General features: G+C 35.6%; 1 protein-coding gene across 1 annotated transcript in view; it reads right to left on the reverse strand.

Moving 5' to 3' along the window:
• Positions 1 to 2425: 2425 nt before the first annotated feature.
• YTHDC2 (YTH N6-methyladenosine RNA binding protein C2) overlaps positions 2426 to 16061 on the reverse strand; it is a gene marked incomplete at its 5' end in the record, with an annotated part of 71974 nt that continues 58338 nt past the window's right edge. The window contains 4 exons of the mRNA XM_079703916.1: positions 2426 to 2444; positions 7629 to 7716; positions 8943 to 9125; positions 10102 to 10305. Of these exons, the coding sequence (XP_079560042.1) occupies positions 7636 to 7716; positions 8943 to 9125; positions 10102 to 10305 (468 nt within the window). The 3' untranslated portion in view covers positions 2426 to 2444; positions 7629 to 7635. The remainder of the gene's footprint in view (positions 2445 to 7628; positions 7717 to 8942; positions 9126 to 10101; positions 10306 to 16061) is intronic.

The raw sequence follows: 16061 nt of genomic DNA on the forward strand, positions 1-16061 counted from the left end.
GAAAGAGAAAAACAAAAATTGTATATTAATGCATATACGTGGAACCTAGAAAAATGGTACAGATGAACTGGTTTGCAGGGCAGAAATAGAGACACAGAGGTAGAGAACAAACGTATGGACACCAAGGGGGGGAAGCCATGGTGTGGTGGTGGTGGGATGAGTTGGGAGATTGGGATTGACCTGTATACATGTATATGTATATGTATAAAATAGATAACTAATAATAACCTGTTGTATAAAAAAATAAATAAAATTAAATTTCAAAATTTTAAAAAATAAATAAAATTTAAAAATAAAACAGAAAAAAGTTCTTCCCTTCAAAAAAAAAAAAAGAATTATCATATGATCCAGCAATCCCACTTCTGGATATATTCAAGAGAACTGAAATCAGGATCTCAAAGAGACATGCGCACTCTGAGTTTACTGTATTATTATTCACAATAGCTAAGATACAGAAACAACCTAAATGTCTATCAAAAGATGAATGGATAGGGCTTCCCTGGTGGCACAGTGGTTGAGAGTCCGCCTGCTGATGCAGGGGACACAGGTTCTTGCCCCAGTCTGGGAAGATCCTACATGCCGTGGAGCGGCTGGGCCCATGAGCCAATGCCGCTGAGCCTGTGCGTCCAGAGCCTGTGCTCCACAACAGGAGAGGCCACAACAGTGAGAGGCCCGCGTACCGCAAAAAAAAAAGATGAATGGATAAAGAAAATGTGGTACTTACCTACAATGAAATATTATCCAGCCTTGAAAAGGAAAGAAACCCTGCCAAACACAACACCATGAATGAACCTGGAGAACATTATGCTAAGTAAAATAAACCAGTTACAGAAGGACAAATACTGCATCATTCACTTTATGAGGTATTTAAAGTAGTCAAAATCATAGAGACAGAGAATACAATAATGGTTGCCAGGGACTAGGGGTAGTGGGAAATGGAGATGAATAAGTTCTAGAAATCTGCTGTATAACACTGTGCCTATAGTTAACATTATTGTATTGTACACTTAAAAATTTGGTGAGGGTAGACCTCATGTTAAATGCTCTTACCACAAGAAAAAATAAATTAATAAATAAATGTATTGAGATTTGTGTCATGGTCCACAAAGTGGTCTATCATGATATTCTGTGTGCACTTGAAAAGAGTGTATATTCTGCTGCTGTTGGGTGGTAAGTTCTATAAATGTTAATTAGGTGAATTTGGTTGATAGTGTTCTTCAAGTCTACAGTATATTTGCTGATTTTTTGCTTACTTTTTCTATCAACTATTGAGAGAGAGGTATTGAAATCTGACAATATTGTGAACTTATCCTTTCAGTTTTATCAACTTTCACTTAAGTATTTTGAAGCTCTTTTAATTAGGTGCCTAAATATTTAGGATTATGTCAATTGATCCTTTTATTATTACTAACTGCCTGTCTTCATCCCTGTCTTTATAGTCATTGCTCTGAATTCTACTGCCATTCTAGGCTTTTGTTTGTTTACTAATAGTAGCATGGTATAACTTCTCCCATTTTTTTTTTTTTTTTTTTTTTTTTTTTTTTTTTTTTTTGCGGTACGCGGGCCTCTCACCGTTGCGGCCCCTCCCGTTGCGGAGCACAGGCTCCAGACGCGCAGACCCAGCGGCCATGGCTCACGGGCCCAGCCGCTCCGCGGCATGTGGGATCCCCCCGGACCGGGGCACGAACCCGTGTCCCCCGCATCAGCAGGCGGACTCTCAACCACTGCGCCACCAGGGAAGCCCAACTTCTCCCATTTTTTAAAACTTTTAACCTATTTGTTTTCATATTTAAAGTACATTTCTTGTAGGCATCATGTAATTGAGTCTTGATTTTTTTTATCCAGTCTGACAAGCTCTCCCTTTTAACTGGGATTTTTAGACATTAATATGATGATTGCTTTTGTTATGTTTGAGTCTATCATCTCATTATTTGTTTTCGTTTGTTTCCATTTGTTATTTCCATTTGTTCTTTTTTCCTCTTTTCTGCCTTCTTTTGAATTTTTACAAGTCTGGGTAATGAGAACAGATACTATTACTGGCCCTTTATAAGCATCAGGCACTATTCCCTTTAATCCTTTCAGATGGTTCTTTTCCTGACCTCAGGCAGTTTCTGTGCATGCATGACCTGATCAGCACTCTGATGAGTATTCCACGGAGACCGACAGATCTCTGGGGTTCACCTGCTATGCAGTTCTACCCTCTCTGCTCTTCTGTTCTATGAACTCTAGCTGCTTTGGTTTCCCCACTCTAACCTCTGTCTCCTCAACTCAGAAACCTTCAAGTTCTGCTTCAGTTCCCCTCCCTATGCCACAGCCTGGAAACCCTCTGAGGCAGTAAGCTTGGGCAATTGTAGGACTCACCTTGTTTGTTTCCTATGTCACAGGGATTACTGTCCTTCACCTGATGTCCAGTGTCTTGAAAACTGCAGCTTCATGTATTTTGTCTTTTTTTTTTCATGTTGTTTCAGGAAAGAAAGTAAATACGGTCCATGTTACTCCCTATCTTGGTTAGAAGTGCAAGTCCTCACTACCCAATTTTTAAAAATTACTCTAAAACACCAATAATCGAGACTTCAGTATTGGTGAAGGACAAATATATAAATCAATGGGATATAATAGAGAGTCCAGAAATAGAGCCAAAGAAATAGCCAAACTGATTTTTGTCAAAGGTGCAAAGACAATTCAATAAAGGTAAAGTTTTCAACAATGGTGTTGAAACCATTGGACATTCATATGCATTAAAAATAAACCTCAGCCTAAATATCACAACTTGTACAAATATTAACCCAAAATGGGTCATGAATCTAAATATAAGACATATAACTACAGAACTTTTAGAAGGAAACATAGGAGAAAATCTTCATGACTAAGGATTAGGCAAAAGACTTCTTAGATATGACACCTAAATCATGATTCATAAAAGAAAAAAAACTGATGTTTTTTTAAAAAAATTAAAAAATACAAAAAATACTGTTAAGATAATTAAAAGCTACAGAGAGAAAAAAACATTTTTAATCACATATCTGACAAAGAACTTGTATTCCAAAAATATAATGAAATCCCCAAACTCAACAGTAAGAAAACAAATGATTTAATTTTTAAATGGTCAAAACACTTGGACAGGCACTTCACCAAAGATATCATTTAAATAAATCATACAGTATGTAACCTTTTGGGTGACTGCTAGAGGCTGAATGTTTGTGTGCCCTCAAAATTCTTATGTTGAAATTCTAATGCCCAATGTGATGATATTAGGAATCTTTCTGGGACCTTTGGCAGGTGATTAGGCAATGAGGGCTGAGCCCTTATGAATGAGATTAGTGCCTTTATAATCCCCTTCTACCATGTGAAGACACCGTAAGAAGTCAGCAATCTGCAAGCAGGAAGAGGGCTTGCACCCAAACTCAACCATGTTGGTACCTTGATCTTGGCCTTCCAGCCTCCAGAACTATGAGAAATAAAGAGAAATAAATTTTGAGAGAACTATGAGAAATAAATTTTGGTTGTTTACAAGCCACACAGTTTGTAGTATTTTGTTATAGCAGCCTAAAGAGACTAAGAGAGCACATGAAAAGATGGTCAACATTAATAGCCATTAGAGACATACAACTTAAAACGATGGTCAGATACTATCGCACACCTAATAGAATGATAAAAATAAAATATACTAGCAATAGTAAGCACTGTCAAGTATGTGGAGCAACCAGGAACTCTAAGACATCGCTGGTAGGAATGCAAAATGGTATAGCCACTCTGGAAAACAGTTTGGCAGTTTCTTATAAAATAAAACATACACTTACCATATGATCCAGCAATTGTAGTCCTACGTATTTACTCAAGAAATAGAAACATATTTCCACACAAAATACTGTACACAAATGTTTAGCTGTTTTACTTATAATCACACACACACAAAATGGAAAACAATCTAAATACCATTTGACAAGTAAATGGTTAAAAACAAAATGTGGCACATTCTATACAATGGAATACTACTCACAATAAAAAGAAATGAACTTTGATATACACAACTTGGATCACTCTTAAAGGCATTATGATGAGTGAAAGAAACCAGACCCAAAAGGTTACATACTGTATGATTTATTTAAATGATATTCTCAAAAGGAGAAAACTAGAAATGTCAGAGAACAGACCAATGGCTGGCAGGTGTTAAGGGTATATAACTACAAAGGGATAGCATGAGGGAGTTTTGGAGGTGATGGAACTGTATCTTGATTGTGGTGGAAGTTACATAAACCTGTACATGTGTTAAAATTCATAGAGCTATACATCTAAGAAAAATTTGATTTTACTGTTTTTTAATTCTAGAAGTTAAATAAATTTTTAAAAAATTTACAGTAAACCTAACAGTAAATGATGACACAACTAATTGGCCAAACAGATATTCTGAGAAGAGTAGGCAGAATGAATAGCTAAAACTAGTCTCTGATGCTGGAAGTTGCCTGGTATATTCAAGGAATAGTGAGGAGGTCAATGTGGCTAAAGTGGAATGAGCAGAGGAGGAGAGTAGAGTACAGAAGTTCAGAGATGTAATGGGGGACCAGATCATAAAAGGTGCTTATACCATTATAAGGACTTTGGCTTTGAGCAAAATGGGGAGCCGCTGAAGGGTTTTGAGCAACAGAGTAATATGAACTGATTTAATGTTTTTAAAGGACTACTGATTTCTGTGTTGAAAACAGATTGGTGGCATGAGGAACAGGAGAAAAGGGAAGACATCTTAGGAATGATGGTGGCTCAGTCCAGAGTAGTTGTGACACATGTGGTGAGAAACAGCTGGAGTCTAGATATATTTTGAAGGTGAAGCCAAGAAAAATTTCTGATGGATTAGTTTGAGAGAAATAAAGGAATCATGGATGACTCCAAGTTCTCTGGCCTGAACAACCAAAAGAATGAAACTGGCATCAACTGAAAATAGGACAGCTTTAAGTGGAATAGACCGTGGGGAAAGAACTGTAGTTCAATTTTGAATATACAGAATTTGACATTTTATTAGACAGCCAAGTAGAAATTCATTTTTGGCTAGAAAGACCATGATGCATCCAGTGGCCTTGGCTATACTGACTGCACTGTGTGGTCCTCTGGGTAGAGAGGAATCATGGAGAATTCAGGAGCACAGTGAGGATCTGTGCTACGGGAAGCTCATTCAGACTGAGAGGTGTGGTCACTTGTGAATTATGTGTCCAGTTTTTCACCCTGGTGTTGATTCAGGGGTGAAGTTCATTTGACTTATTCCTCAACACTTTCGCTGTCTCAGGATATAACATTTTAAATGGTGAAGAATGAGTCTCTGAGGACAAATTCTTAAATGAGCATGTCTTTTCTTGAAGTACTCATTTGAGATTATTCTTTCCTTATTGTCTATCTTTGCTGTAATTGGTAGAGTGAAACTGGGTTGTTCAGTGGATGCAATAATGCAGTACCATAATGCAGTGTCCTGAGAACAAAAGGTGCACGGCTACATATTCTATTAATAAGCAAAGGATTTTATATTAAAAACACGTCTTGGGACTTTCCCCATTCCCCTATCGTAATAAGGCAATTTTTTTCGAGGGGGAGGTATTGATATGAGGCCATCACCTTCTATTGCAATTTAGTATTCTTCAAAGTGTATGAAATTCATTAATATCTCAAGGGGTATTGTTGATCATTGTTACCTTAGTCCTACTATATAGTGTCAGAAATAACAAAATTTAAATGATTTAACAGAATATCATTTAATAAGTATGTTTAAAGTTCATCTCTTCCAAAAAACAGCATTTTAATTACATTCAAATTGTGTTCATCTTAAATATCAACAAACTCATCATTTACATAAAGGGATATATATTAGAAAACAGATGGAAATTAAAACAACTTCTATTTTTTAGAAGTTCTTACTTCCAAATTAGGACACTGTGAACTGCTAAATATGTACCTAAACAAAATGTATCCATTATCAGAAAACCACAACTTGCTCTAATAGGAAAAGAACTGTAATACGCATATAGTGCAACATAATTCACATAGGCTCAATTTACAGGTATGTTTCAAAGTATAAAACAAACAAAAATCCTGTACCTACAAATACAGGCAAAAGTCACAGCCGACATTTTAAACTAATGCACCAACATATAATGCTTTCCCAGAGAAAGTAGAAGAGTTCCCAAGATTTTATGTTGACCCATGATTTTTCACTTCTTTGTTCTCAAATACAAAAGCAGAGGACTTAGAGTTTTCTTTTTGTCTTTAAATCAGATTCATGTTGGTTTTTTGTTACATGGCAATGACCCAACTGCATCAGGAGAAGTGCTATCAAACCTGTTCTGTTTAGAACTCAGTAACCAAGACATTTCTTTGATTTCTCCCTGAACCTCCATTTTCCTTCAGAAAGCATCTAAGGAAACTTCATAGACAATTGTGATAAAGACAGCAAACCAAATAATTCTGAGATGGCAAAGAAATATATGAGAGTTGGCACTAACATGGGTTTACAAAAAGTTACTCTCCATTTATTAAACCACAAATGCAAAAAAAGAGAAATCTTACCTGGAAACATAAGTAGAATAAAAAGTACTAGAAAACAAATAGAAGGCATTTATAATTGTGGCGTTTGGAGGCTTCAGTTTGGAAGACATAGAGAAACCAAGCTACCACTAACTGTTAATAGCATTTCTTTTCAACTTGTATAACTTGCTTAAATTTTTAACTTGTCTAAATCAAGTTTCTCTAGCCAAAACAAAGAGATCATAATCACTGTTTTTATATCAGAGATGTGTGATGACTGTAATGTAGGAGAAAGGAAGGTTTGGGACACATCAGGTTAAAAGAGGTAGCACTGGGAATAAAACTAAGCACTTAATCTGATCTGATCAAAGTCAGGGAAGAATTCTGCCTTTCTTCAGTTTTTACTGCATTTCATAGTTGCAAAAAAAGAACACCCATTTTTTTTTTTTCCTTAATGTGCCTCAGGTTAAAAATGGCACAATGAATAGTCCTTAATCAGCACACACTATTTTTAAAAGGGACATTTTTAGATTTTGGTCATTTGCTTTTCTTTGCTTGTTTTTTAATGATAAATCTTTAGAGTTGACTCTTCTAAAATGTTGCTCAGATGGACAGATATAGTCAGATCTTTCTTAAAAGTAAACAATTTACTCTGCATTTAAAAAAATCACCAATAAGAGTTCTAAGTCAGTGTTTCAAACAAATGAAATGTTTAACTTCAATTGAAGTATGTTGAACTGCTATTGTGTTAAATAATGAAACTACTCTATTTCATTCAATTATAAACATATTAACAAACATATAATCATTCCCTATGATCACTATAAAAATTAAATTATCCTTTTCTCTTCTATATGAAGATGGTGGTTCTAAAGCAACACTTTCAACCGGAAAAGCCCATTCAGAATAACACACAACCCCATCTCAGTTTTTGGAAGTCAGTGCATTCAGTGGTTATAAGTAGGCATGATGTTCTTCTGAAGCTAAGAAGTCTGGAAGGGTTAAAAAAAAAAGAAAAAGAAGAGGAAGAAAAAGAAGAAAAAAAGAAAAGATAAATAATCTGAAAGATATCCTTAATGATCACAAATACTGCCAGTACTCAAAGTCAAGTATGGTATAACCTGAATGTCAATCAGTTGTGGTTTTTTCTCCCAATGAAAGGCGTTCCCATAACTGGAGCAACTGTTCACCAACCTGAGGTTCTAGTTCCTAGATAAACCAAAAGTCAGAATGAACATAAAAAGGACTAGACTGAATTTTTTATCATCAAAACCTATACTGATAAAAGTGTAAGAAAATCAACTCAAATTCCATGTTTCTACAAGAACATGCTAAAATCCTATGTTATGCATTGCTCTAATTCTTTTCGTTAAGATTCAGAGTTGACTTCCAGATTTCCAAGATTGTAGTTAACCTGCAAATATTGCAACTATCTGTGACAAAATGGTGAGAAATTTCCAGGGAGTTCTTCTGCAATTTTTTCTATCTGGAAATAATGAATTTTGTTTTCATGGAGATTTAGCAAAAGCACTCAGCTTAAACTTCCAAAGGTTTATGGTGATACTTAGCATATTAGATGTTTGGGGTATTTTTTTCAAGAAAATATCTTGGATGACTATAAGGAATGTGACTTATTTCAAAATCATTATTATAGAATAAAAATGAAAATATTTTTATATAATTGAAAAGAACATTTATAGTCCCCTTGTGACATCATGTGCACTTAAAAAGAACCCTAACACTTTTCATATGGTGATTTGAACTGAGTCACACTTGTTCAAATAAAGTATTAGATGTGACCTTAGGCAAGACTAGATAGATTCTCTGAATCTATTTTCTCCTATAAAATATTTGGCTAATAACTCATTTTAGGCCTAAGAATTGAACTACCTCACATAAAGAAGCTAGCACAGTAGTCAATATATCAATATATGTTAATTCCCATCACCTTAACTAGTTTAAAATACACATCAGCAGCATCATGAAGGCAAAGCAAAGCATAATAGAAATAAAACAAGCCACAAAAATATAAAAAGGTTATTATTTATGTTATATCATTAGTTAAAGCCATAAAGAACTTAGATACTGTTGTTATCCTTAGACTTTAGTGAAATTATTTCAGAATTACACTGTTTTGATCATATCTTTAGTTAAACAGGAACCTCCAAGAATTGACTTATGAAAGATTTTATATATGCAATGACAGAGAGAAGTCAAATTTACAAAATGTTAAAAAAAAAACAATGAGCTCTGTCAGGCACATTTGAAAGTAGGCTTTTAACTAGCTCTTTTACAAATCTGAACCATTATCTCCCCATGTGCACATAGAATATACAATTTGTATTCTTGCATTTACTCCTCAAACAAATCACTGAATAACAGGCAAACAAAACAAAAAGAAGAGTGGAAGAAAAATATTAAATGCCATTGTATACCTGCCCATCTCTGCTTATCTGGACTTTCTTGTTGTCATTCCAAGGATTGAGTAAATGGTGTGCAAACTGAAAGGGAAGACTTTCTTTTTGTATCCACTCCACCTTAAACACTCCTCCTAGTCCAGCTGAACCCCAGTCCTGACTCTTCTCCCTTCCTATCTCAGAAGACATTCTAGAAAATCCCTGTGGGTAAAATGAGGGGAAATGGTGAAGGTGAGGATGACATTAAGACTCTGAATTCAATTTATCTGAGAAACTCTGAGTTTCCTTTTTATTTTAAGGTAAAAATGTAATATAAAAATAATAGCTATATAACAAAAATCCAGAAAGCCACTCATTGTTTTTTATAAAAAGATGAATTAGCAAATTTTAGAGGAAAGACCAATTCCAGCCTTCTAATATAATTTCAAATACAAACAGATATTTTCTAAATAATATATCATAGTTCTAAACCCACATTTATTCCATTACAAATGGATACAATCTAACTTCTAGGTTTTTAGTTCCAAAAATGATAATAATATCAAATAATAAATTCATTATTTTATAAATTCAGATATACATCAAGTAAAGATGAGTTAAGAAACACACTCAGTTTCCTGACAGTCAAAACTAACCTCTTTGGCCTATTTAAAATAAACATTTTATCAAAAAGTCATGCTTCTCATTACTTTTAATCCACCTGAGAAATAGTAAATCTAAAGTTGTCTCAGAAGGAAAAATTGTTTATCTGGAAAAGCTCTGGTAAAACAAGGCAAAAGCAAAGGGATCCCTATACATCATTCCTTTGAAGAGGTGTAATATATTCCTCATCCAAGCAAAATGCATTCTTGCATTCCAATGCAATAAAAAGCCAGCTTCTTGGGGCTTCCCTGGTGGCGCAGTGGTTGAGAGTCCGCCTGCCAGTGCAGGGAGTGCGGGTTCGTGCCCCGGTCTGGGAGGGTCCCACATGCCGCGGAGCGGCTGGGCCCGTGAGCCGTGGCCGCTGGGCCTGCGCGTCCGGAGCCTGTGCTCCGCAACGGGAGAGGCCGCAGCGGTGAGAGGCCCGCGTAACGCCAAAAAAAAAAAAAAAGCCAGCTTCTTTTTAACCTCTATGATTTAAATGATCTAATCTGCAGACAGAAGAACAATGCCCTTTTACTGCTTCAGGATGGCTCACCTGGAAATGTCCAGATCCTTGAACAGAAAATATCAAGTAAACCATGCTGCTTTCCCAAAAGGCTCGGTTTAGCTTCCGCTCATTACTAGGGGTTGTAGACCAGATACCCTTCTGTTGAGAAATTTCAAGGTTTCTCAGATTGCTACTCTTCATTATGAAGTATCGAATAGGCATGTTTGGTCTTGGTGAAGGAGATTTTGAGCCCTAAAAAAGGAAGTATAAATTCTTGAAAGGTAATTTGACCTTTCAAAATCAATAGGCTCCATTAAACATCTTCATAAATATATAAACCAAAATATTTTACCAAATAGTCAACAAATGCAAATAGCTCTATCATGCCTGAAAACCTACACAAGTCTCAATCAAAATGAGGTTAAAGAGCCCAAACCAAGCACTCATTTTCAGAGTATTCAAAATCCCTTATCAAGAAAGGATCCTGGGCTTCCCTGATGGCGTAGTGGTTGAGAGTCCGCCTGCCGATGCAGGGGACACGGGTTCATGCCCCGGTCCGGAAAGATCCCACATACCACGGAGCGGCTGAGCCCGTGAGCCATGGCCGCTGAGCCTGCGCTTACGGAGCCTGTGCTCCACAACGGGAGAGGCCACAACAGTGAGAGGCCCACACACAGCAAAAAAAAAAAAAAAAAAGAAAGGATCCTGGTTTGCCAACTTTGATTTACATTCCAAATGTACTTTCAGAAAAAATTTTAATAAACTTGCAAAGTCTGAAAACAAAACAAAAATTGCTCCAGCTTACTGCCTGGATACAGTTTCCAGGTGAAAATGAAGGGAAACACAAACAGAATCCAATGGTCTCACTGAATTGCACACATAAACCTTAGAGTTTAGAGGCCAAGGTAACTAGATTTTCCATGGCAGTGTACTATATAGAAGGAAGCTTCATGGGAAGAGAACTCCCAAGGAACTGCAGAAGGTGTTCCCAGAAGTTTTTGGCTAAGTAGTGACCTGCACATAGGTAAGAAAAAATGACCTGAGGCCAGGAAAGATCCAAAGGAAAAGAGTTCTTAGAGCTCACACATGGTTGGGAATATTTCATCTTATTCTAGACAGAAGAGAAAGAACTTGTAATACATAGTGCATTAGCCCACAGAAGGATCATGCCTTAGTACTGGAACTAAATTAGTATCAGAATAAAAACTGCCCTGGATCCACCCTAACACTGCTTAAAAGCAAATCCCGAAAGGATTACACTGATTGCAACTAACTTAACTGTGTATCAGAAAAATGTCTAACACTATTTAAAGAAATACAACAAAAATATAGCAGCCAAACACAATTTTAAGGAATGCAAACAACAGGAGAATATGACACACAACCAGAAAAAAATTAATCAACAGGAACAGAGTGAGATCTGACAGATGATGAAATTAGGAGTTAAGAATTTAAAGCAGCTATCCTAAATCTATGTGCTATGTTCAAGAAGGTGGAGGAAACATAAATGTGATGAGTGGGGAAATAGAAGGTGTTTTTTTTTTTTTTTTTTTTTTTTTTTTTTGTGGTATGCGGGCCTCTCACTGCCGTGGCCTCTCCCGTTGCGGAGCACAGGCTCCGGATGCGCAGGCTCAGCAGCCATGGCTCACGGGCCCAGCCGCTCCGCGGCATATGGGATCCTCCCAGACCGGGGCACGAACCCGTATCCCCTGCATCGGCAGGCGGACTCTCAACCACTGCGCCACCAGGGAGGCCCTAGAAGGTGTTTTTTTAAAGACCCAAAGGAAGTTCTGGAGATTAAAATATAATATTTGAAGTAAAAATACACTAAAAAGAATGCACATCAGATTAGACACTACAAATAAAAACATCAGTAAATTTAAAGATGTAGCAATAGAAATGATCTCAAATGAAGGAAAGAGACAAAAACAACTGAAAAAAATGAAGAGAATATCAGTGACCCGTGGAACAATATCAAGTAGTCTTACATTTGTATATCTAAAGTTCCAGAGAAGAAGGGGGAGAGGTGAGATACAAAAAAAAATATGAAAAATAATGGTGTTAAAGTTCCCCAAATTGATGGAAACTATAAATATACAGATTAAACAGGAAATATAAAGAGAACCAGACCGAGTCATATCAAAATCAAATTGCTGAAAACCAGTGAGAAAAAGAAAATCTTAAAAGCAGCTAGGGAAAAAAAGACAAATTATATATGGAGAAAGAAAGATAAGAATGATAGTAGACATCCCATGAGAAACTATGTAAACTACTAATATGATAGTATTATAATAATGAAAGAAAATCACTGTCAACCTAGAATTATATACACAGTAAAAATATCTTTCAAAAATAAAAGTGAAAAAGAATTTTCACACAAAAGCTAAATGAATTCATTTCCTGCAGATCTGTACTTAAAGAAATGTTAAAAGAAGGTTTTCAGCCAGAATAATATGATCCAAGACAGAAATTCGTGTCAACACAAAAGAATAAAAAGCACAGGAAACTGTAAATATAGAGTAAATATAAAGGACATTTTCCTGACTTTTGATAAAAAGATAATTGACTATGTAAGTAAAAAACAGGGGCTTCCCTGGTGGCGCAGTGGTTGAGAGTCCACCTGCCGATGCAGGGGACACGGGTTCGTGCCCCGGTCTGGGAGGATCCCACATGCCGCGGAGCGGCTGGGCCTGTGAGCCATGGCCGCTGAGCCTGCGCGTCCGGAGCCTGTGCTCTGCAATGGGAGAGGCCACAACAGTGAGAGGCCCACGTACCAAAAAAAAAAAAAAATACATTGTGGCATTTATAACATATATTTAAAAAAATGTATGAAACCAATAACATAATGGATTGAAGGGTAAAATAAAAGTACACTGTTGCAAGGTTCTCAAACTGTAACTGAAAGGGCATAATACTGATTCAGGATACATTAGGGTAAGGTAAAAATGACTTAACTAGTGAATTCTATCAAACATTTAAGGAAGAAACAATACCAAATCTATACATCTCTTCCAAAAAATTGAAGTGGAAGGAACACTTCCCAACGAATCTTTAAGAGTACAGCATTACTCTGATACCAAAACCATCCAAAGATAACACAAGAAAAGATAACAAGAGAATAATATCCCTCATAAACAAAGATCCCTCATTTAACAAAATTTTTGATTGAACAAAATCAAATCTAGCAATATTTTAAAAGGATAATACATTATGACCAAGAGAGGTATAAACATTGGAAAAATCAATCAATGAAATCCATTATATTAACAGACCAAAAAAAAAAAGAATTGTGTTATCATTTCAATAGATGTAAAAAAAAAAATTACTGAGTATAATTCAATGCTTATTCCTAACAAACCTTCTTAGCAAACTAGATCCAAAAGAAAACATCCCACTAAATGGTGAAAGACTTAAGGCTTAACTTCTAAGGTCAAGACAAAGAGGAGGGCTCTAAACATCTTTATTAAATATTTTATTGGAGGTTCTAGTCATAGATATAAGGCAAGAAAAGAAATAAACGGCGTTCACTTTGGAAAGGAAAAAAGTAAAACTACCTTTATTAACAGCATGATTGTCCATGTAGAAAATCCTGAGAAATCTACATAAAAAGCTAATAGAATTAATAAGTGAAGTAAGGTCATAGGATATAGGATAAATATACAAAAATCAAATGTATTTCTATATGATACCAATGAACTGAAACTTAAAATTTTAAAAAAACAACAGCATCAAAAATATAAAATATTGGGCTTCCCTGGTGGCGCAGTGGTTGAGAGTCCGCCTGCTGATGCAGGGGACACGGGTTTGTGCCCCGGTCTGGGAAGATCCCACATGCCGCGGAGCGGCTGGGCCCGTGAGCCATGGCCACTGAGCCTGCGCGTCCGGAGCCTGTGCTCCGCAACGGGAGAGGCCACAACAGTGAGAGGCCCGCGTAAAGAAAAAAAAAAAAAAATATATATATATATATATATATATATATAATATTTAGGAATAAATGTAACAAAAAAACTGTAATATTTGAACTCTGAAATTTATAAAACACTGTTGAGAGAAATTAAAGAATATCTAAATAAATGCAGCTATGCTTATGGATTGGAAGACTAAAAATTGTTAATTGTAGATTTTCAAGTTGATCTATAGATTTAATGCAATTCCCCTCAAAATACCAAAAATTTTTCTGTAGAAATTGACAAGCTTCTTCTAAGTTTATACAAAAGCACAAAGATTGTAGAAGAGCCAAGACAATTTTGCAAAAGAAGAACAAAGTTGGAGAAAAATCATTAACTGATTTCAAGACTTACTAGGAAGCTATTATATAATCAAGTCACTGTAGCACTGGCAAAGGAGAAGTATGCAGATCAATGAAATAGAGTCCAATAAGTAGAAAACATATTTATGGTCAATTGATTCTTGACAAAGGTGCCAAGGTAATTCAATGAAAAAAAGATCTTTTCCACAGATGGTTCTGGAACAACTGTATAGGCAAACACCAAAAAATTATCGTTCACCCACCCATACTATAAACAAAAATTAACTTGAAATTAATTAATTCAAGGTATATGAAATAGATCATATACCTATCAATACATGTAAAAGTTCCAACTGTAAAATCTCTAGAAGAAAGCACAGGAGAAAATCTTGGATTAGGCAAGGACTTCTTAGGACACCAAAAATATGAACTCTAATACAAAAAACAGATGAAACCAAAATAGAAAAAAATAGATTAAATGGATTTCCATCAATATTTGTTCTTTAAAAGACAACTGAATCACTTTGTTGTACACCTGAACCTAATACAATATTGTAAATCAACTATACTCCAACATATAATAAAAATTAAATTAAAAATATAAAAAATAAAATAAAGTAAATAAGCAACAAGGATACATTGTACAGCACAGGGAAATACAGCCATTATTTTGTAACAACTTTAAGTGGAGTATGATCTATAAAAATATTGAATCACTATGTTGTACACATAAAACTAATATACTATTGTAAATCAAGCATACCTCAATAAAAAATTAAAAAACACTCATAAATAAATAAATAAAGTAATGGGTTACATGAGAAAAAAAAAGACACCATTAAGAAAATGTAGGGCCTCCCTGGTGGCGCAGTGGTTGAGAGTCCGCCTGCCGATGCAGGGGATACGGGTTCGTGTCCCGGTCTGGGAGGATCCCATATGCCGCGGAGCGGCTGGGCCCGTGAGCCATGGCCGCTGAGCCTGCGCATCCGGAGCCTGTGCTCCGCAACGGGAGAGGCCACAACAGTGAGAGGCCCGCGTACCGCAAAAAAAAAAAAAAAAAAAAAAAAAGAAAATGTAAATGTAAGCACAGACTATTAGAAAAAATGTTCAAAACATAAAATTAAGACTTGTATCCAGAATATACTAAGAAACTCTTACAACTAAATAAAAAAAGACAACCAATGAACAATGTAAAGAGGTTAACAAAAATTTGAACAGATATTTCACCAAAGAAGATTCAGAAATGGCAAAAAAGCACATGAAATGATGCTCAATATCCTTAGTCACTGGGGAAATGCAAATTAAAACTACAGTGGAGTATCACTATATACCCACGAGAATGGCTAAAATTAAGAGACTAGTAATGTTAAGTATTGTTATGAATACTGAACAAATGGAATTCTCATAGATTATTGAAGGGAATAGAAAATAGTACAGCTATTTCAGAAAACAGTTGAGTAGTTTCTTGTAAAGTTACACTTACCATACAACCCAACAAACCTACTCCTGGGTATGTACCCAAGATTAGAAAATATATCTATACATAAAGATTTGTACCTGAATATTATTCATAATAGTCAAAAAGTAGAAATGATCCAAATGTCCATCAATGGTAAATAGACAAACATACTGTGGCATATCCATACAATGGAATACTACTCAGCAATAAAAAGTAATAAACTAATAATACACTCAATAATACAGATGAATTTCAAAAGTGAAATAGCCAGTCATAAAAAGCTATATACATTCCATTTAC

Source organism: Hyperoodon ampullatus, assembly GCF_949752795.1.
Source record: "Hyperoodon ampullatus genome assembly, chromosome: 4".
In the NCBI taxonomy this organism is placed as follows: Eukaryota; Metazoa; Chordata; class Mammalia; order Artiodactyla; family Ziphiidae; genus Hyperoodon; species Hyperoodon ampullatus.